The sequence below is a fragment of the Rhipicephalus sanguineus genome, unplaced genomic scaffold (genome assembly GCF_013339695.2).
Source record: "Rhipicephalus sanguineus isolate Rsan-2018 unplaced genomic scaffold, BIME_Rsan_1.4 Seq989, whole genome shotgun sequence".
In the NCBI taxonomy this organism is placed as follows: domain Eukaryota; kingdom Metazoa; phylum Arthropoda; class Arachnida; order Ixodida; family Ixodidae; genus Rhipicephalus; species Rhipicephalus sanguineus.
In genome coordinates, this window is record NW_023616435.1 from 27,668 (window position 1) to 51,292 (window position 23,625).

A 23,625-nucleotide genomic window follows, 5' to 3' on the forward strand; every position below is an offset into this window, starting at 1 on the left:
AGCTGTAAGAGCGACAATGCTGTGCAGAAAAATCGCAATATGAACAAATGCCAGATGCATTCTGAGGGCCAACTTCAAATTTTTTTTCTTCCTTAAAAGAACAAATCATTTTGATGAAATTTCTTCAATGCTTACCAATCAAATTCCGCATACAAATATTTTTACTTGAACCGCATCAGTCAAAGTGCAATAAATTAGATATTTCCTCTACTTTCTCAATTTTCTGAATAAGATTTGAAGCATATTTTGCCCCTAAACATTTTTATACAAAAATATACTTTCGTGAAAATCATACAGATACTTATATAGATCAGGAAGAGTGCAAGTTTGTTTACTAAAAAATCATGAATATTGAAGAATTTCTTTGTTTTTGAAAATATGTAGCAGCCAGTGTAACAAAAATTTCAGTATTCCTATAATAAGACATCTAAAATAGAACCTCTATATTGGCACAAATGAAGTTTAGAGGTTCAACATACAAAGTTAAATTTTAAATGCATTTTTCATTATGCACAGTTTATTTAACCCCTTAACTGCTTTAGACGAGCAGAGCTCGTCCTGCCCAAATTGTCCCCAAACTGCTTTGGACGAGCAGAGCTCGTCCTAGCGGAATAGGTACTCCCCTCTAGCGTTCAGGGCAAGAGGCGCTCTTCTACAGCTTAGATCGCGTGTAATTCACCAGATGGCAGCATTTACTTGGCAATTTATTTTTCTCCTGCGGAAAGAGCGCGGTTTTTGTATGAAAAGATGGCTTGCGGTGGCGGGCACCTATGCATAACTGGCTCGTCAACACGAAAAGAGGCTTTTCGTTTTTGTCATCTTCTTCGAGTGATGATCATTCGGATACAGATGTTTATCTTGTGTCCGGAAGTGAAGACAGCGAAGGCGGTGAATTGAGCATCTCCTCCGGTGATGATGAAAACAGCTCGGAAGCGAACATCGCGAGTGCTCGCCAGTGGATCCTGCTTGATGCGGACAATCCTCCTGTGAAGCCTCCTCGCTTTCCATTCTTGGTCATTCCAGGCAAGACTTTCAACTTGTCATTGCCAGATGACCTTATGGAATATATTCAGCAGTTTCTTCAAATGTGCTTCGTTTGCTCTCGGAAGCGAGGAGAAAACGGGAAAAAATTGAGAAAGGAAACTCGCTTTTGGTGCAGGAGCTGCAACAGGCCCCCTTGCGTTATTCCGTGTTCTGATTTGACTAAGCATGTGGTACAAATATTTTTTTAACATCAACTAGCTATTTTTAGTACAATCAGATTCGAAATCAGGAATAAAAAAAATAGGCACTTTTGGTTGGGAAATTTTCAAAAAAATAAAGCACTTAAGGGGTTAAAGGTAAGCAAAATTTGGGAAGCACCACGGAACAGGAAAATTTTTTCATGCAGAGGTTTTTTATGCGGTACAGCAAAAAGCCACAAACTTTATCTGCAAAATTTGCGATGTCCAAGCAACATGGCTAGGACACTTGGTATGAAACCACCCCTCATTACAACAGAACAGACAATCAATTAAAACTCCAATGCACACTCACGAGGACCACACTGCACTGCATGGAAGGGTAGTCCTACACGGGCATGCGTCACTGCAATCATTTGCACAATACTGTATGTTAAAACAGCCTATTTTAGAACTTAGGCCTGGAGCTATGACACATATTGAGGTCACATTATAATCGTAATAGTACTGTACACAACTTTCCTTCCAGGTATCCGAAGTCTCTCATATTTATGTTTGTTTCTAAATTAATATCATAAATGTGCATTAGAGCTGCTGGTACATCCCATAATTTTAATCATAAAAGGCTTAAAATGGAAATAAATTCCTTCAGCTCACCTGGGCAGCTATACCAGTCCCTCGGGCGATGGAGGCCTCAAAAACAGGGTATCCTGTGAAGTGAAGCCAGAATCTTGTGACGACACACTTGACAGCCGTAGTGGTCCTCCTACAGGTGGCTGCTGCAGAAAATTCACAATAAAGAACAATGAAGAACACCAAACAAAAACAAAACTGAAAAAAAAGAAATCCAGGATTTTCAAAAGCAATCTTTCCACAATGAATCATTCAAAAAGTGTCCAACTTGAGCTAATACTATAATATTTAATTTGCCCTAAAGTATCATATTACCAGCCTCACAATTTTCTCAGGTCTAAGCTGGTAGCCACAAATTAGTATTAGAAAGACTTCTTAAAGAGTAGGCTGACACTTATGTAGTTCACAGAAGTTTCAGTCTGGCATAGCCTGAATTCAAATAAAGGATACAAGCAAAGAAAACCGACAGTGCTGGGTGACTGCAATGCAGCTTTTTATAGTGTATGACAAAACTAAATCACTTCTATGTCCACTCAAAGTGTCTTCTTCATAAATATAGTAGTAGCTTGAAATGCAGCTACGATAATTAATTGCAACTCCATAAAACACTCTTCAGTCTCTAGCCATTAATTGGTGATTCATGGCGCAAAAGGCTTATAAAAGCATTGCAAGTTAAATTGTTAGCTGGTGAAAGAGGCTTTAATGCCTTCAATAAAATAAACCTCCCATACATACGAAAGAAGCCATAGGTTCTTGATCAAAAAGGATGCCATTACAACCTCACCAACAATATGCACATGGCAAGAACTGAGGTTGTTAATTCTGACAGAAATATGTAACCAAGTTTATGTCTCAAGCAGTGAAGATCAATGACCACTCGTGATGCAGGGAAACTAATCAGATGAGAATAGGGGCCTTGATGCCCGCGCGCTCCGCTGAGGGTGAGGACAGGCGCGTCGTCTGCTACGACGGCCGCCATTGCGAATCCCGCCGCAGCTCGGCAGCATGCGAAACGCGCTACACAAAGCGCTTGCGGTGAGCGGATACGTCCGGAAATAAGTGCACGCTAGTGAGCTTTCTCTTTTTCTTTTCTTTTTTGAAGCTTGGGCAGCTTTTATTGCTGTTCTTGCCTAAATGTTTATTAAGGAAGCATGTAATTCATGTAAGCTGACGGCCTGTGCATGTCTTATGCGTTGGATGTAGACGTAGACTGTTATGTTGAAAACGAATCCTCTTCCTTACGCCGGAAACGAAAAAACTCTAAAGCCTTACTTAATTTTCTCGTAAGCTCTGCATTCCAAATACACAAATAATCGTTTAAAGTATGTATACGTGTCAGCAGCAGCAGTATATGTATCTGAACACACACAAATTAAGTGTTGCGAAGCTACCTAAGCGCGATTAAGGTGGCTCATTTTGCTAAGTTTGCAAACAATACTCGTTTATTATAAATGGCATCATACATTATTGAAAAAGGGCCGAGGGTCAGTATGGTGCGAATATCCTGCTAAAATGAAACGAAAGCTTTTATCATTATATTGCTGACATTTCTTGCTCACAATCTGTAGCCGCTACTGTACGGCACTCAAGTTGCACCTTGAGTCCTTACGAAACGAGGAATACGTTGTTGAGTAGTATGCGTAAAACTTTGCAGCGCGCAGTATCAGTGCGTTTTTCCTCTTCTTTGTATCTGCAGTTTCGTTTCTGTATCTGCAGGTTTCTCGATTGCCCAATATTGAGTGTTTCCAATACTGTTTTACACTTTGTGCGGCATATGCACGGCGTCGTTTATTTGTCTATTTTATTAATAATAAAATCTGGGGTTTTACTTGCCAGAACCATGATATGATTATGAGGCACGCCGTAGTGGAGGGCTGCATGAATTTGACCAACTGGTGTTCATTAACCTGCACTGACATCGCACAGACACGGGCCTCTAGCATTTCGCCTCCACCTAAATGCGACCGCCGCGGCCGGGATCGAACCGTGACTTTCGGGTCAGTAGTCGAGGACGTATTTTTTAAGGCGAAAGCCAATGCCTCATCAAACGCGAAATTTCACCGTCGGCGTCCCGCGTCTACGGCGTCAGCATACCACGACGTCGGGGACGAGGGATGCAAAAATTATCGTCACGTGATGACGTCACCATATGACGTCATCACGGCTTCACAAATTCTGACGTGACGTCATATAATGACGTTATCACATGACATCGTAGCTTGGTCAAAAGTGGGCAGATCACGGAGGCAGTGCACAACTAGTGAGGTGCCTCCGATCTTGGAGGCAATGCAAAACCGCGCTTTGGGCGCAAAAAACTGAGAAGAAGATGGCTTTCGCTTTCGAGCCGTCTTAAGCGAACGCATAAGGGAGCCTGTGAATTTTTATTTCATTAACTGGTTTTCCATGACGTACTCATTGTACAACTTGACTTTGTTTCTTGTATTTTTTTTACTGACATGGCGTGTCTACTGTACACAATGCTTCCCCGTCTTCTTGTTGTTTCATGCGTCTTCTTTGTATAGACGCTTCGCGAGAACTGTGTATGCGCATCCCTGTATGAGCCTTCAGGGCTTACATTATTAATAAATAAATATGCTTGCTCAAGAAATAAAATACTGAATATGTGTGTGTGTGTGTGTGTGTGTGTGTGTGTGTGTGTGTGTGTGTGTGTGTGTGTGTGTGCGCGTGCGCGCGCGCGCGCGTTAATATCCAGTGTACCGGCCATTATTTGTGTGCATTAAAGCTGCGCTGACAGAAGCAATTACACAAATAAGACTCAATTACACAATAAAACACAACTGTCACTGGTCGATTCAAAGTGATCGTAAATGATTAAAAAAAACAGGCACTGCGTAATTATTAGGACAGGGCAAAATGTAACCTTGAAACACAGAAACAGGGAAGGATAAAAACATTCAACTGCACACATACATACATGTGCAGCACAGAAGGCGTACTTGAAACACGGAAAGGAATATAAAAACAAGAACCCGGCGTGCTTTTAGTTATGGCGCTTGACTGGTGACCCGAAGGTTGAGGGATGGAATCCCGGCCGCAGCGGCCACATTTCGATGGAGGTGAAATGACAGAGGCCCACGTACTTAGATTTAGGTGTACGTTGAAGTACAACAGATGGTCAAAATTTCGGGAGCTTTCCACTATATACGGCGCCTTCAATAATATCGGGTTCTTGGGACGTAAATACTCACAATAATAATTATTAGGAAAAAGAAGGATGATCTGCAGACAAACATGCAAATATATTCCACGATACATTTTAAATCACAAAAATAGCGAAAGCAAAATCAAAGGAAGATAAGGACCAACCAAGTGCAGTAAGAATGTTTGCGAAGAAAAATGCAGGATTCATGCACACGTGAACCAAAGCATTTTAAGCATGTAGCCGATATCAGTCTGTCCATTTAGTACGCAAGGTAACACCGGCAGAATTTATCCTTGCATGTGCATTCGAAATCGGCGGGAAACTTACGCTGCCAGTGCATAATGTGTTCTTCGGATGCCGCTTGTAACGTTTGATTTTTACTGTCCAAAGAAAACCGCTATCTTCTAAAACGATACAGGTCCCAGCGTTTCAGGAATGATTGGTGCACTGCGGCACGCAACACCCGGTCATGGTGACGGTAGCGATTGCATAAAACTGGAGGGAAACGAGCACCGACCTAAAAACAGCGCGCGCCCACGCACAGTGACCGGGCGCGGGGTTTCAAAATGGCGGCCACGCTGCCGCCAGGCCGAGGAGGCGCATCTGCCCTTTCCAAAAGCTGACACCACTCTAAGCGGGGGCGCGCATCGAGCCTCTAGATGAGAACTGTCAGCCTGGAAGTTAAATTATGTGTACAGGCACTAAAAATGAAACCTACAATAGTTTTTCCAATGGCTTTTTGCCTCTCAATCTTGACTGTACATTTATCTAGCCAACTTTTCACATTCCCAATGAACCGATGACGTTTCTGTTCCCAGCAAAACACCATGAAGATATGACTATGGGCTAGCATGTGCAATAATAGTAAATTTTAGGTCGAAGCGAATAGTGATTTGGTCGAATAATTCGAATCTATTCCAAAATATATAGTATCACAGATTTACTGTATAAAGAAAAATGAACATACAGTAGACTCTCAGTTAATGGAAATCTCTTAAAACGAAATTGCTGCTAAATGGAACAACTGCTCCTACTACAATTCGTTTCGTACAGAATAATTCAACGCTGTTCATCTCTCACTAAATGGAACTCATGTTGAATGGAAAATATTTTCTTGGTCCCCTCAGATTCCATTAACGACAGCCTACTGTATTTGTCATGACCCAACAAACCTGCACAATAATTTTTTTATTGAAACAAGCCGGTGCTAATGTAATGCTTTTTGGTTCAAGGGAATTGGAAGCAAACTTTGAATACCAGTCGAACCCTTATAACGAACCGAAAGTGCCGCGAAAAATGGTCGTTATAATCAGTAGTTTGGTTGTAAATGGACTCGCCCTCAAAACATGCATTTAGCGACGCAGCCACTTTTTTTTCTGCGCATTTTTATTGAAAAGTGCTAACAACTCCTCCGGTGAGAAGTTATGCCTTTTCGTGTTGTAAAGCGATGGCCCGCTGCGTGCACGAGTGAAATAAACCGCCTTTGCAGTGAACCGACACCGTTTCACTGAACCGCGGTACCGCTACGTGGAGCCGATCATCCCTGGCTAGTTGCTTGCAGCGCGTCGCCTACTCGGCTCCCGCCATCACTGTCGGGCCGCTTGCATTTTACGCGCATTTGTGTGCACGGGTGCGGCGAGCGGCCGTTCGTTCAACGTGGCGAAGACAAGCATTTTGCAAGCAACGCGCACTACGTCTCCGGATGCTCTGACGGCCCTGCACGACAGCGCGGCGCGCTTGGGTTGCCGCCTAATAAAACACGCAGTATACGCTCGCTGTAAGTGCATCGACGTTTCTCGGTGCCCGTGTCGCTCAACAACAGCGAGCTAGTTTCGTTTACACGAAGCGACGCGCACTTTATCTCGCACGGCGCGGCGGCGGCGGCGAACTTTCGAACGGCAATGGCATCGCGCGCTTGTACTGCTTTTACCGCCGAGCCGATAGCTGCAGATGAGTGTGACAAGGTTGTCGGCGATAAATCGTAATGGCACGTTCATCGCCTTCGCTCTCTTCTGATGCTTATCCGTGATGGAATCACCGCAATCGCGCGGAAGTCGTGATCATTGATCGGCCGGTCTCTGCCGTTACCGAAAAGATGAAATACATTTTGCGGCGCATTGTGACGTCGACGCACTCGCAGTGAACATTTAAGCGCCGAAAAGTTATCGCGGTCATCGCTTATTGCATTTTATGGCTTCTTGCGTTCCAAGGCATAGGTTCATCGTAGGCGGTCGACTGCAGAGAACGGCGCCAGGATAGGTTGCCGTGCGAAAGCTGACTGCAAGGCTTCATGCTGCCTACTATTTCTTTGTTTCTTTATTTTTTTTATTCCCCACTGCCATTCTGCCACTGAAGAAACGACTGGAAAGCGAGCGACCTCGCTCGTAGCGTCCGAAAGCAGCGCGTGCGGTGCTCGCCGATCTCGGGTATCTTTGTCACGAGTAAACTGGATCGCGGCACGCGCGAGCGCGTGCCTCTCATGCTTTAGAAGGCCTACTTTAACTTTTTTCGCCTTGTATACGCCATATTTTTACCGCGACCGTGTCTGAAGTGTTCGTTGTAAAAGTAGGAGGCTTTGAAAAATGTTCGCTATATGTGGACGCAATTTCAATGGGTAGCATAGGAAAATCGTAAGTGCACTGAAATATGGTCGTTATAACGGATAGATCGTTATATCTGGGATCGTTATAAGTGGGTTAGACTGTATTAGCAGGATTTTACTTTCGGTAGAATGCAAGTGATAACCTGTAAAATATGTGACGTTTTAAATTTACTATACTTAGAGTATAAGCCAGTACAACAGCTTTTAATTTAAAAAAATGATGAATTGATGTGAGGGTAAATGTAAGGCAAAATTTAAAAAAGAAAATCATTTTTTTTTCTTTGCAATTTGGGAAGGGTGTCCCTTTGTGCATATTTTCCACATTCGTGCTTTTCTTAAAAAGTATTCTTTGTGGCTGAAATCCAGTTTTTCCCAAAGCAAGTGGTGAGTAAACACACATCCCAGGACAAGCCCCTCGTATGCGCTCCAAGCTTATGGTCCATTTTTTCTAAAAAAATAATAAACTTGTATGAAAGCTAGAATGCTTGTCTGGAGTCAGCTGTGCATGAGAAATGTCGGGTAACTTCTAAGGCAGTCCGAAGACGCTGTGCGCCTTTTTATTCGCACTTGTTCGGAGCGCATCTGTTCGAACACTTTCAGCTTCAAGCTTCATTACACCTTGTGTCTGTCATGCCTGTCGATAGGTTGAGATGCTGAGGGGTAAAGAAGGTCTTCAGCAAGTGTACATTTCGTGGCAACCAATACAGTTGTCTTGTTAATGTGAATAATGCCGGCGACGTAGTGAGGTGCTGAACGCTAAACCAGCAAGCTCTTCATCGTTGAACCTCTCAGCCTTTTCAGTGTCCTTCGAGGCGAATCGCGTGCAGGGTGACAACAGGTATTCTAATGGACATGATATTATTTGTGATGCAATTAGACCGAATTCTTCGTGCAAACTGTGCGGTGCAAATGTTGAGCTAACGGGGATTGCGTCGCAGAGTCTTTGCTGTCTTTGTTTAGGCTTCAGAGTCTTAAGGATTGCGACAATGAATGTTGTTCTTTCGTTTAATGATGGCAGTATTGTATGAGCCAAAATTCTGAAATAATTAGGATTGAAGCCTAGCCAAAATACAGCCAATTTGCTGGAAAAAGTTTACCACAATCGACGATACATTGTGGATAGAGCTGCACGACAGCTCACAAAAGAGCAAGGCAAGCAAGCAAACAGCCTCAAAAGTGAAAAATTGACTTTGGCAATGATTAACAAGCTTGTAGCTATTAAATAAAATAGTGGAACAGTGTTTGTGACAAAGTATGTTTGCTTTTCAGCTGTTTTCTAACTTTAAATTCGATTATCTTAAAACCATGTTTATCATTACTTAGGTACCATTATTTCCTATGTACAGTAGAACCCCCGCTGATACGTTTTTGAAGGGACCGTAGGAAATAAACGTAAGAGACGGGAAACGTAAGAGCCGAAAAACAGGAAAAACGGCAAAATATTTAGTGGTACAAAATTTATTTCAATTCTTACGAGCAGCACGAAAATTGGCGCGCTCAGCCGCAATCTAGTCGATGGATAGAAACGCAGAGCTTAGGACGGCCTCCACAGAAATGTAATCAACGTATGTGATTTTTTAAACACCAACAGCTGTAGGCATGAAAGAACTAAGCACACGCAATCACGACCGGCGCGGCAAGACCGACCGCGAACCGCACGCACGACCATGCGAGCTCCAACCAGCTCGAACTCCTCCCGTTCTCCGACCTATAACGATGATGATGAGTCTACGCCAACGCGATGGCAGAAGTGAATGCCAATCTCGAAGGCCTTGCGTTCGCAAGCAATTACGTCATACACGCCATGTTGTGCAATACAAATCTCAAAGGCTATGGTTTTGTCAATAGTAAATGCCAATCTTGAAGGCCTTGCTATCGCGAGCAGTTACGTCATAGACGCCATCTTTGCAATTTAAATCTCGAAGGCCATGCTTTTGTTTGCATCAATTGAAAGATTCTGTTGCTTGCGCCTCTCATGCGGCTAATATTACGGTCAGACGAGGCGAAGCTGCGTGAAAATGCATCATGGCCGCTCTCTTGGTAGTCACTCGGTCGGCTCCGAGCGCACTTCGCGACGTATCATACGGGAACGGTCCGACAGTTACGACGTAACAGCGGGGTTCCCAATACATTGTATCCTATGGGAGCTATGCCGGGACCGGCGGAAAATGACGTAACAGCCGGGAAAACGCAGCAGTGAGGAACGTAACAGCGGGGTTCCACTGTATTTCAAGATAACCAGTTGATAATTTTTTCTTGTATTTTGCATAAATGCATACAACTACTGTACCAGAATTGAAGCTATGCACTTTAAAGTTCTTGTGTTACAAATTTTCAAAGATGCAAATTAACTCACAATTTAGGTCCTTGTGGTAAAAAATTCACCAAAATTCTAATATCAGTCAGATTTTAATAAATCTGGTAAAGTTAAAAGAGCGGAAAATTTGGAAGAAAATGATAATAGTACATAAATATATATTATGTGGATATCCCTTTTAGTCATTGAGAAAACGGTACCTCAAATGGCCAAAATTACAGTAATACCTCGTTAACTTGAACTCGCATATCTCGAAAATCCGCTAAGTCAAAATTTTCCGCGGTACCGAACGATTTCCCATAGGTGCAATGTATTTACTGCCCTTTATCTCGAAGTATTTCCGTGCCCACTTTCGATTATCTCGAAAGAGTGGACACTGTCCCCCAAAGTGAAATCTGAACCTAGCGGCATAACAACTTTGTCAAGCAACCCTGTGTCACGTCATGTGAGAGGCAGGCCAGCAGGCCCTGCAAAATAGCACGGGTCGTACATGTCATTTTGTTTACCGTCAGAGATGTGATTGACATTGACAGAGGAGGCCTATTCTCTGGACTTAGCGGTGGGCTACACTGATCTTGCCTGCAACATTGACTGGTTTGACCATTTTCTTATGCGAAACAACATGGCGTCACGCACGGTGATCGCAGCAGTGTCAAGCAGCTACTGAAGGGGTGACGACATCAGCCGAAACAAGAAACATGCTTCTCTTGATGCGAAATAAGTTGAGTGCAGTGGCGCGGATGATCGCCACATGCAACATGTTAAGCAACTCGAGAAAGCTTTGCTAGGTGCAAGTGTTACTGAGAGGCAGACCAGCCTTAGTTGGTCTTTCTGCACTAAATAAAAAGGCAGTGCGAAAAACACGGCTGGTTGATAGCTCTGGTATGTCATTATTTTTCTATAAAACCTTTACAAAGAGCCAGTTAGGCACTCCTGTTAAGAAACCGGTCAGTAGAGATATGTTTTTAGATAGAACTGGACTTCTCAATGGAATTTGCGCAACTTTGCTTATCTCGAAAATTTTTCTGGGTTTTACTACTTCGAGTTAACGAGGTATTACTGTACATGGGACGTATAGGGCTTACCCTGTGCCCTTAACCTTGAAGTGGGGCTTCGCGACAGTGCGGATTTCTCCTGGATAGGTGTGTTCATGGTATAGCACCCCTCCACTGCAGTTAACCACCTTTACAGGGGCTACATGCGGTTAATATATGTCTATACATTCATTTCGATACTTCGAATTTAGAATAACTTAAGTTCGTGTCAAGCGAATTTGAATAGTACTGTCATATTCGTTTGAATATTCGAAGTGCTCGGATATTCGCACATGCCTACTATGGCCCATATTTGCACAACGTTCTATTTGATTTTCCATTCTTTTTATCCCATGGCATACTAATGACCCACCCCAGTGGTAATGGCAGCACGTTGTGGTGCAAACCACACCCAGCCAATAATGAGAAGTGACAAAATTAAAAATGGAAAGTAATGTTACAAAATATGACCCCTGGGCAAGATGGAGCTTATAGTGTGCATGTGGCCCTGTGGCCAGTCATCATCATGTTCAATGAACCCAGTGCCTTGCCCTTGTTACTTGGGAACAGTGTGAAAAGGAGCAACATCACTCACTATGAAAAAAAAACACTGGAATGCATGAGCACACATTCCACAGTAATGTCACAAAAAACTGAAGTACATGGGCCATGAATGAAGTATAGAAGGCAGCAGCAGCAGCAGCAGCAGTAGCAGTAGCAGTAGTAGTAACGAGTACACAAGAGCTGCAATACAGCAATATTTATGGCAACATTTCTTGATGGTCTATTATTATGTCTACAGTTAACATGCATAAGACTAGCAGTAAACATACAATCTAAGCACAGTTATTACTTTGCTCGGATGAAAAAACTTGAAATAAGGAATGCCTACCTGTGAGGCTGTCCGACACCGCAGCTGATGAGAGGGAGAATGAGACTTGGTGCTACCACTGGAGGAGCTGTTGAAGCTGCTGATGCTGCACATGCTGGATTTACGTGAACCCAAGGAACTGCTTGTGCTGCCACCAGTGTGAACAGGGAGCCTGGTGGCGTCTGCAAACAGTCATTGCCATTATCACCAGGTAATTGTTGTTCAATACTGCACACCACTGGGCAACTGCTCCAGCCACCTACAACTAGTCAAAGTCCTCTGTAATATCACCTACTGCATTTAATTACTATTATATCCTTGTACAAAGAGCGAGCATAACTGTGTGCAACACACAATCTATAAGTAAATCATTACGCAGTACTTCACATTTACTGTGCTGCACTTAATTACTGTATGTCCTTGCATTAGAACATAATTGTGAGCAACACACAACAGTTCTTTTCAACAAAAAGATCATTATGCAGTGCTTGAAATATACAGTGGACTTTGGTTAATTCGACTCCAGTTAATTTAATCTTGGCCAAAAGTCCCGGCCATCACCCATACAAACTTTTTTGATCCTGAAATTAATCTTTTCCAGATAAGTTGAACTCGGCTGGTCACCTTACGGGCATCCCGCCCCAAGGTGACAGAAGTAATGGTTTCCGAAAGCAACATGTCCCGCTCTGCGGGCACTGAGGTAGAAGTTAATGTTTCGAACACACATTACCTCCCCCGATATTGGCCATTTTTTCTGCCTGCCTCAGGAAAATATTAAGGTGAGAACAGTAGCTCACGATGAATTATTACCGCATTTATCCAATTCTAACATGTGCTTTATTTCTGAAAAAGTTCGTCTAAAAGTTTGCTAAGTGATGCAATATGATATGAAATCAAAACTGTCTACGAAACAATGTAGTCAGAGCCAGCCTGGCCAGCGTTGTCGCCATTGCTATCACAAGATGGCCACCACCATGGATGCAAATTCACACAGCATAACAACAACGACACGCCACTTTCAGTCTAACAGTGAGTGAACTCCTGTCTATGCCCCTGCAAGCAGGCTTTCGTACATGAAACGTGACCTTGTAACTGTAGACACTACGCTCGCAGTACTGTCATAAAAAACTGGGGTGTGCGAATATTCGAAATTTCGAATATTTTTCTAATAGTGTTTGCTATTCGATTCGATTCGCACTGATATTTTACTATTCGAACTTCCCAAAGACAAATGCAGTCAACGTCCGGTTGAAAGTGACCCCTTCAGATTTTTAATATGCTTCACCTCATTACACTCTCGTATTGCGGCAAAGCTGCCTTTCAAGCTCCGTTACGGTCGAACTGAGGCAAGAGACAACGTCTGATTGGAAGTGGTCCCTAGATTTCAATATGTTTCACCTCCTCACACCCCCGTAATGCGGCAAAGCTGCCTTTCAAGGTCCGTTACGGTTGAACTTAGCCAAGAGACAGTCACGTCCGTTTGGAAGTGGTCCCAGTTTTCAATATGCTTCACCTCATCACACTCCCGTATTGCGGCAAAGCTGCCTTTCAAGCTCCGCTACGGTCGCAAATGTATTAACTCAAGAAAACGCTGGTTCCAATATGGAGATGAAAGATTTGGCAGAGTTGGGGGCTCAATTAATGCTGTTTTGGACCTGAAATTTGGGCAGGAAGTCCGAAAATCGGACGCCGAAGCTTTTTAGCATCCAAAATTTCAGATTCCTTATATATCGACGTCTACGAGGCAGATTTGGAACTCCGGACTTGAGGGCACACCCTTGTCTGCCACACATTGGCCTTCCACAGAAGTTGAAAGAGAAGGAAGGCTGAGGAAATGGCATCTCTGCCTATCACGTGTAAAGTGTTGTCGGCAACACTTTTTGCACCAAATCATGTACATAAATACAATTCGGCCTCTACATTGCCTCGTTCTTGATAAGAAAGGCAACTGTGAAATATGACCCCACCAGCGCTTCATCAACCTAGCGAAAAGAAACACTTTCATGTTGCTATCTCACAGAACATACTTAGGGATTCTCTGCAACTCTTTCTGTAATTTCACTTCGAATTATTCGAAAAATGTTTGAGAAATTTCGAAATTATTCGAAATTATTCGATTCGATTCGCACTCAATCTTTATATTCGAATTCGCTTCGCACCCAAATTTTGCTATTCGCACGCTCTAATAAAAACCAAGAAACTAGAACAGGAGCAAGAGAAAGCAGCAAATGGTACCAACAATGAAACAACTATGTTGCAAGTATTATTTTATATCGCACCTAACTGCTTTACTGTCCCATATCCTGCCATTGCACTCTCTTGTCTTACTAGCAAATACATACAATCTTACCTGGAAGGTCCAAGTGCCTTGAGACCCCTTTAGGTCTGTGATGACCTGTTCACTAGCTGAGGAAGGCATTCAGGATTTCGAGTAGCTTGGCCAAGGAATCCAAATCTCCTGTAAATGGGATGTCTCTTGCAGCATCAACAGCTCCTCTTCCTGCAGGCAAAAGTCATTGTACATGAATAAAAAAAAGGTGGTGTAAATGTACAAAAGAATAATTTACAAGTGGCACATGCCAACTTAAATAAGCAGAAATCCTGCCTCCGTTTTCATGCAAATAAGTAACTGTGTACTTTCAAGCTCAGTATGACAAGTGTGTTCATCCCAATTTCCATGTAACGAATTTTTACTGAGGCCACAAAAGAATACCAGCGCAATCATTTGAAACTACAGTGAATGTCAGCAATTAATAGTTGGATTGCATGAAGTCGCCTGGAACACTTTCAAACCACACACTGTGCAAGGAGAACAGCTGCTAAGTGGAGCAATGTATTCCAGCAGCTATGTTAGCTGGCCATGCCTTCCAACATGCACCATTTGACCTCCGAGGCCATAAGCTGGCAAGTGATATGTCATCAGAGGTAAGCACTGCACGGGCCCGGGACCCGAAAGCCCGGGCCGGGCCGTCCGAAGCGTTTTCCGGTGGGCCCGCTGGTTTCGGGCTTGAAAGTGCGCGCCCGGGCTGGGCCCGCACTTGAAGCCACGGGCCTAAGTTTGGGCCTTCGAGCAAACGCGAACGTTATGCATCGCATGGTCTAAGGCATACTGTGCCAAGCTGCAGTGACACGTGCAAAGAGCTGGCTCTTAGTAAAGCTTAGCAATACAAATAGAAAAACAGTTGAAGTGCTATTTTTTTCACCAGTATAGATATATAATATCTATACTGGTGCGTTTATTCTATGCTGTATGCTCATGAATTCCACTGTGTATATGTATGTGTGGTGTGTGTGTGTGTGTGTGTGTTTGTTGTGTGTGTGTGTGTGTGTGTGTGTGTATATATATATATATATATAATATATATATATATATATTATATAATAATATATTATATATATATTAACAGCACTAACAATGGGCCAGATCACGGTTGTTCCATGGGAATAAAAGATTTGGTCTTTTATTGAGGTTGACACATACGGTAACCTTCATTATATCCCTTGGTATTACGTGCCAAAACCACTATATGATTACGAGGGACGCCGTAGTGGCACCGGATTAATTTCGACCACCTTCATTTCTCTAACGTGCGCCTAAGGATAAGTATATAGACCGTGTTCGTGCATTTCGCCCCCATCAATTGCGGCCTCCGTGGCCGTGGGAATCGCACCCGCGTCCTAGGACTTAACGCGAAACAGCTTAACCGCTGAGCTACCACCACGGGCAAAGCAACATTTCGTGCATGTACACACCTGATTTTCCGTCCTTTCGCCCCTACAAACCGCAAAGCATCATTATAATCATCATCAACAACTAATATCCTCTAGCGGGCCCGGGCCGGCCTGGTCATGAACACGCGCACCCTGGATAGTTTAGTAATGAACGCCTGGCCGGCCCGGGCTTGGATAATGGGCCCGGGCCGGGCTCGTTCGGTCATGTCGCCCGAGCCCGGCTTGGAACGACGGGCCCGGGCCGGGCTCGGGCTGAGTTCGGTCATGTACGCCCGGGCCCGGGCCGAGCCCGCGCTTGGAACCACGGGCCTGGGCTGGGCTTCATGAAGCGGGCCCGGGCCGTAAAATTCGGCCCGTGCAGTGCTCTAATCAGAGGCACCAGAGGGCACACGCATTGGGCATTGTGTCAGACACTTTCCATGCAAGCCTTGTGCCAACATCAGATTTGATTGTTGTCATTTGGGTGGCAAGTGATAAGGATCCACGCTACCAAGGCAGTACAGAAACTTCCGCTAATGTGACACTGGCTTTTTGATTTTCAGTTCTAATTCTAACAGTATATGCCATCAATTTTCTAGACATACCTTCCCAAAATTCACAGGTGAGGCAGTTCAATATAAAACCAATACTGCTTTCATAATATGTAGTAAGAGGCGGCCTGGCCCGCATCATCACCATCACAGACTGTGAGCTTGCGCAGCTAAGCAATGACATCGCTTTCAGTACGACTATGAGACCATTTTCAAACATTATGTTATTTTACTTGTTCACTTATGGCAACAATTGTTGTCGCATGTTCTCTGTATTCACAATCACATCCATCGCAGGTCACACTAGCAAAGTAGTCTGGACAAGGCCATTTTCCTAGTTGATCTGCTGATTAGCCATTTGATAATGCGGGACATCAAGCATGCTAATGACTGTAAAGAGTATAACAAGAATATTTTATTCTTCATAGCGATGCCACCTAAGATGATGATGACAAACATGAAGAAAGTAGAGGTTCATTCCATGAAGTGAAAGTCTGCTGGCTTTATCTTTTTCTTACAATCAGAATCAGATATATATCTGTTTTCTTGCTTGATTTCTAGGTGTTACAATGTCATTTGCTTTTCTACTTTGAACCAATAAATGGTTCGTGCATATTCGATTCAGGGGTGTGTTACAATTGGGTCAATACTGCAATGAGTCAGAATTGCATTTTATTGATTTTCCCACCTCTTGCTAAATTCGACCTGCCAGATATTCAACCAATTTCATCACTCGTTGAGGGTCACATTAATGGAAGTAGACGTAGTATATTAAATGCGACACTCTCTCACTAGCCGCAAGTGATCTCATCGTAGCAAAAGGAATGTCATAGTGGTTTTCTTTGCCTTCCTTAAAAGGTTTCTACCACACAATGAGCCCCGAAAAGACAGAGCAAGCTGCTTACCAGACTGGTGTGAGGCAGGCCACCAAAGGCAGTATCGGGCCCTCTCCTCAACCAGGGCACGGCGCACTGCTTGCTTTTCAGCCTCCTCTAAGAGCAGGCACCGTCCTCATCTCTTGCAGAGCACACTCCAGGCTACGCTGCATCTCCCACTTTCCGCTGCCTGCAGCATGGCGTCATATAAACACTCAAAGCCATGCCTCATCACCAATGTGCAAGTGACACATGACACAGTTACCAACACATTCTGTTTAGTCTAGAAGAATACAAAGCTGGATGACAGGTTGATACCCACACCTGCAACATGCCAGGCACCTGTTTCACAAAGGCAGAACCAGCTAGAGCTCTACAGTACTCTCTCATAAGCACAGTAGTCTTGTATTATTTTAGTGCACTGTTATATGAGCACACAGCCACCATAAGCCAACAGTCAGCAAAGATCGGCATGTGTTGTTATAGTTTTAATGGCTTCCTAACAAACTTTCAAAATGAATTCATCTTGTAGTTTATTTTTTGTCTTGATTATAGTTTTTACAATAGTTCTTCTGTCCTACTTTACTTCACTAGTGTTTTTTCTGCAATTTAAGCCCTGAAAATGGTGCTTTTTAGTTAACCCAGGAAATGCTCTGGAAGCCCTAGTTTTTTTTGTCCTAAAAATGCTTCGAACTAAATAATGCCCTTTAGAATACATCAGAAGCACGAATTTGGTTATCGCTACAGTGTTCAGCATAGATGTTTAAAGGGCTCCTTACACGTCACAAAAATCAGGACGAAATGGTCAAATCCCAAATGACCATGTCCCTCGAAAGCTGGGTACATGGCACATCACTACTCTTTCCACTCTCTTACAAGACAAGCTGATCTTCTTCCATGGCTTATTAGAATGCATAACACATTTCACCTTCTCTCCCCTATTCCTCAGTGATGGAAGCGACTTTTTGATTTTGGAGCAGATCATGGAGCAGAAAAAATAGTGCTTTGGAGCTACCATAAGTGTTTTCGGAGAGAAAAAAATGCTTGTTTGAGCAGCTATAGGTGTCTTTGGAGCAGATGGCAAAATATTCCAAACGACTCTGGAGTGCATCATTTAGGCATCTCATAATATTAATATCTATTATAAACATTGCACATACAATAAATCACTTCAATTGCAAGCGACAAATAATTAAGCAGTGGATATTCATTGAACACAAAGTAAGATGAGCAACATATATATTTAGAATACCAGTACTTGTGGCAGAAATGACATAAAAGCGATAAAGCTGAACACCAATTTACAAAAGTAGCCACAATCACATGTAACTATTGCCAAACAGCAGTTTATAATCAGTATGAGCTCAATACATTATTTTCATAATTCGCCAAAATAGCCAAAATTGAAAATTTCAAAAATAAAATAAGCTAAATGAGCTATACACTGATAATGTGGTAAATGTAATCATAGAGACCGGATTTTAGGCAAATGCCTATTTTGTTCCTTGCGCTCCTATCGCCCCACTTGATATATGAGCATGAATTAGAGGTGCTTATAAGTGCCTATGTTCAAAATCGGGGCCTGTATGAACACTACTTAACCTCAAGTTTCGCCTTCGAGTGCAGTGTGAGACCGTTATTCATGTGACCACGCAACAGTGACTGTTCGGAACTCTATGGGGTTCAACATAGTCTTCAAGTTCAGCCAACTCCCGGAAAACAACCGCTATAAGCAGCAGTGAAATGGGACACGCCGGCCAGCATACGTCGCCGCGCTGACATGGCGCAAGCAGTTGGCGAACGCGAGAGCGCAGAGAGCCGCCAAGGGAAGGAGAGCAAAACACTACCGAAGAAAAATGTGATGTATTTAATTTTAGGGTGTTCACCGCAAGGGAAGAAATTGGCTCTACTACGTGATTCAACAAGACCAGTAGGAAGCATCCCTCCCTTCTGGTCATGCCCTTCTCAGTCATGTCGAGAAGAAATACACCCAGGAGTGTGTTGATTCAACAGTGGACACTTCACTCTCTATGCTAGAGAATAAACAGAGAGACCATATTCTGCAAACCGTGCGGGACAAAGAACAATTGCCCATATATGTTCCATTATCGGCGCATTTGTGTCATCATAAACAATATTTCTTGATTTCCTGTTGTAGAACAGGTCGCTCATGTCTTCGCTTGAAATTATTTCATTTATGTAAATATTTATTGTGCCTATATTTAAGATTTGAAGGCCTAAAATGTTGTTTTACCTGCCTATTTCTGGCACCTAAAACGCGCTTTTTTATTCCCTAAAAAACCGGCCTCTAGTAATCAGTCAAACATCAAAGTCATTACAGCAGCAGTTAGTAATCAGTAGGATATTGAACTAATCTAGCACACATTAAACCAAAATAGTCCGTTTGTCAGGCACAGTTACTATACAGCTAAATCAGATATAATGACAATGCCAGTACGTGTAGCATTGTCAATATGCTAGTATACAGCTAGTATACAAGTTGCATACTAGATGATAGTACACAGCTTGTTTTATTTTCGTTTAGGCTTGCTCAATGGTCACATGGTTATAGTTCACTGTTTTCTGTTTCCCAGCACCATTTTGGAGCAGGTTCGGAGCAGTTTCTGACAAATATTACACTTTGGAGCAGCAGGAGCAGTATTTCTCTTTTGGAGCAGTTAAGAGCAATTGGAGCAGCACTTCCATCACTGATCTTTCAACAATATGATCCCAATGTGTTGCTGACCACTGCACCAACCTTGTGAACTACACAGATTTTCACAACATTAGAAAAAAACCCTAAAGATGCACTCTATGCCAAGAAGCTGAACTTCATTTGCATTGCTGCTCGAGTGTTCTGCATTTAAAAATGTCCCAATGAGGGCAGGGACGTAGCCAGGGGGGGGGGTTGGGGGGTTCAAACCCCCCCCGAAATTTTTCAGTTTGTTTGCGTATATACACGCGCACATACAACGCACGCACGACATACATAAAGTATGGTTGAACCCCCCCCGAAAAAAATTTCTGGCTACGGCCCTGAATGAGGGTGTTGTATCAAACCTGAACCAAACACACGCCAAACTGAAATTTCGGCTGGAACTGAACCAAATCTGAATAAAAATAAATAAAGCAGCTCAAATAGCTGTGGGCACAACAACATGGGATGCCACCATATGTTGGAGGTGACGTATCACTGAAATTCGGTATCAGCCTTTCTTTCTTTCGCTATTTATCTCCTTATTTAAGTCATCTTTTGCTTACAAAATTGTTTTTTTTTTTTTTTCAGACTTGGCTGGCTGAAGTGGAACGCAAAAAATACAGACATTACTTTTACAGCAAATTGGAACTTTAATGTAGCAAAGAAAATCATTCACTTATAAAGTTGCTCAAATATTTTCTAGTGAAAACTGCCAAAATGATAGCAATAACCACTAAAGGTATCTGCTAATTAGAAATGTTGGATCTATACCATAATTTTAAAGATATCAGTCCACAATACCTTTTGATAAGGGGGTCATTCTGTAGAAAACATAATTCCAGGATATTAGATTAGAGACATTTAGGTAGGCATGTCTTGCCTTTACACAGTCTATCAACCAATATCAATATATGTGTTTCTCTGGAATGATGCACAATGCTATAGTGTTCAACTAAAAAATTACTTCTCTCCGCACTAGATGTGACATGTACTGCTCTTCTATCTCTAATTAATTTTGACATGATTGTGAACCAGATGTAATCCTGCCATGTCACAAGTGATTTGCATGTATCAATTATGCAAAAAGTTTTGTTGCTAAACAGACTCTTAAAAACTTTGAACTGATATTTGACATCTGTTTTTATAAACATTCTTATTCGATTCAACTAAAAAATGTCAGTCTTTGAACATCCATATCAATTTATATGCATTTTAGTACTCATCTTGACTCGTTTCCAGTATGACTAACAAGAAAAAGAAACCCAGGAAAGAATGAGCTCAGGGCTGGATGCATTGAAGGGGTCACACGTTTGTCATGCAACACAGGGCTCATAAAATGGCCATGTTATGAGCATGCCTGCTGTAGCTATTTTCACAAAGTGTCACTAATATTTATGTAAAAATACCAACTGCTGCTTCCAATCTGCTTCTTCAGCTTCAGCTTCCCGAAATTTCTTCAGCTTCCTGAAAAAACTTGAGGTTGTACCACCACACCATGTTAGGAAATGAAAAGGAAATTAAATGGAAACTTACGAAATGCAAATCCTAGTGAACTTATGAGTGTAGTCACTTGAGCAGTGCTGCATGGAGTGTTCTAGCTAGCACGTCGAAGTCAAAGGCACTGTGCAATGAGTTGAAGATAAAGCTTAATGTCCCGCACTGGTTTGCGAACCTGCTGAGCACTGCAAACTGGTTTGCAAGCCGTTATAGAATTTTTTTTTTTTCTCCGAACCAGAACTGAACCAGAGTGAAATAAGCATGTTGAATTGAAATCCAAACCGAACCCATATTTCTTTCTTTTGGTTCGACACGCTGGTCATAATTCACGATTCACATGTTCAAGGAGTTGAGGCCTCCTACAATACTTACAGCATTATAAGCAATCAAATAAAGCAAAAAGTGTTGCAAAGCTTTGCTTTAGTACTTCAAGAATGGCCCAAGGCTACTATGTCTCAACAACACTAGTGCAACTGCAACAGTCAGCATAACACACTGTACAAACATTGACACTGTCTGCAGCGCCACAGTCCTCATATCAATATAAACTTTGAAAATGCAGTGCAATGCAGCGTGCATATTGCGGCATATGTTTTCCGACAACAACAGTAGGCCATAGTGTATCATTTCACAACCAAAGCTGGCTTTTCCCCCAAGAATAAAGCTGTGTTCCGAGTCCTTATATGAATATATTTTTACAGGGCACTTTTTTTTATTTCCTTATCAAAACACTTAAAATTCACCTGTGGTACACAGCACTACTGTACTTTATGATCTGGATTTCTCTCCAAGGTAGACCTCATTTGCACAAGAAATGAAATCAATATTTGGCTATAGTATAACAAGAATGAATAACTGTTGTGGTTTTAAGTCTTGAAACCCCGATATGATTATGAAAGACGTCGTAGTGGAAGGCTCCGGATATTTCTATCACCTGGGCTTCTTTAATGTGACCTAAATCTAAGCACACGGGACCCTAGCATTTCATCTCCATAGAAATGCGCCCACCGTGGCCGGGATTTTCCCGTGACCTACGAGGTCAGCATTCAAGCACCATAACCACTAGACCACCATTGCGGGCGGCTAAATAACAAAGACTTGCTATTTATCCGTTACACTAATTACATTAGAGCACATGTTGCAGCTTGCTGAATGAAGCCGGTGACTTCAAAGAGTCATATCCACTTTGAAAATCAAATGAAATGAAATAAATAAAAATAAAATTAATGAATTCTGATGATGATGCCATTTTCAAGAAATGCGTTGCTTCCGTTGGCGCTCTTTGACCACACTAAGCCCTTTCGCCATTAGCCCCCATTATCATCATTATCAAGATATGGTTTTCTGAAGTTTGAAAATAAAATTCATTCGTGCTCCAGCAGTTTTTACCTTCAATACATAGACACATTTTGTTACAAATGTAAGTGGAATATCAGTGCATTTTTACAAGATATTTGATGGTGCATATCTACAAAGTGGTTCTATTACCTAAATTCAGTCCACGTAGACGTGCCTTGCAAACTCAAAGGCCCCAGTTCATGAATTGCAATATGTGGCACATTAATGTAATAAGTTTAAAAAGGTGATTCACGAACCTTCTATGAAAAAAACTTATAAGTTTTGATTTTCAGCACATATGATGTCCACTCTTCAAGCAATCATTTCAATAGTGGGCTGGTATCGCATACCAGAGGCGACAATTTTAAATTCTAGCACATGCTACTGAAAAAAAAACAATCACTTTCACCACACATGGAGACACGCGGATGCACATAAGCAGAAAATCTTTCTCTCTGCTGAGCCATGGAAGCACACCAAGTCATGGGGCTCTTAAAGGGACCTAAAGAGAAACAATGAATTGGTTTAGATTGATAAAGTGCTTGGAGAACTCTTGTGTTGTTTTTCACCACCATAGGTTTATTATTAGAGGAGAAAACCAAGTTCAATGTTTCATTTTTAAATTTCACGCCGAACTTTGTAATTTGTAAATGCTCTTTGTAAATGCTCTTTGAAACGTAAAACATTTCAAAGAGCATTTAACGTATTTTGGCGCCACTGGCCCGACGAAATTTCCACAATATCGTTATGTCAAGTCTCTGGCCCCCTCGGAGGACAATGTACTTCGATTTAACTGGTTCAGAACTACGTGGGCCCAAGCAGGCGCCGTCAAAATACGTGACGTCATGGCAAATGGTGCGGGAATTCCAAGGTGGCGTCGCCACCTGTATTTTCTTTTTGCGAGTTTTCTCGCTTATTAAGCATCTTCTCGCAGCAAGCGTGGTGTTTTTGGATCGTGGAAGACTACTTTACTAATGCGAGAAAAATCGTTTGCTCTTTAATGTCCCTTTAAAATTCTAGAAATAAAACAAATGTGTGAATTATTTTACGATATAGCACATCCTTTCTTAACCTTTTTCTGCAACCGCAAGTGTCAGTGACATCTTCTTGATCTCCTGACGTGCCCTCTTGAATTCTGTGAAAGTGCAAGTCAT

General features: G+C 42.4%; 1 protein-coding gene across 1 annotated transcript in view; it reads right to left on the minus strand.

Moving 5' to 3' along the window:
- The window catches only part of LOC119378806 (protein MTSS 2), a gene marked incomplete at its 3' end in the record, with an annotated part of 70,015 nt that overhangs the window by 12,357 nt on the left and 34,033 nt on the right, over positions 1 to 23,625 (minus strand). The window contains 9 exon segments of the mRNA XM_049411825.1: positions 1,853 to 1,960; positions 11,823 to 11,940; positions 13,559 to 13,578; positions 14,152 to 14,301; positions 14,439 to 14,494; positions 16,969 to 17,075; positions 17,077 to 17,128; positions 23,531 to 23,562; positions 23,564 to 23,606. Coding sequence (XP_049267782.1) covers positions 1,853 to 1,960; positions 11,823 to 11,940; positions 13,559 to 13,578; positions 14,152 to 14,301; positions 14,439 to 14,494; positions 16,969 to 17,075; positions 17,077 to 17,128; positions 23,531 to 23,562; positions 23,564 to 23,606 — 686 coding nt within the window.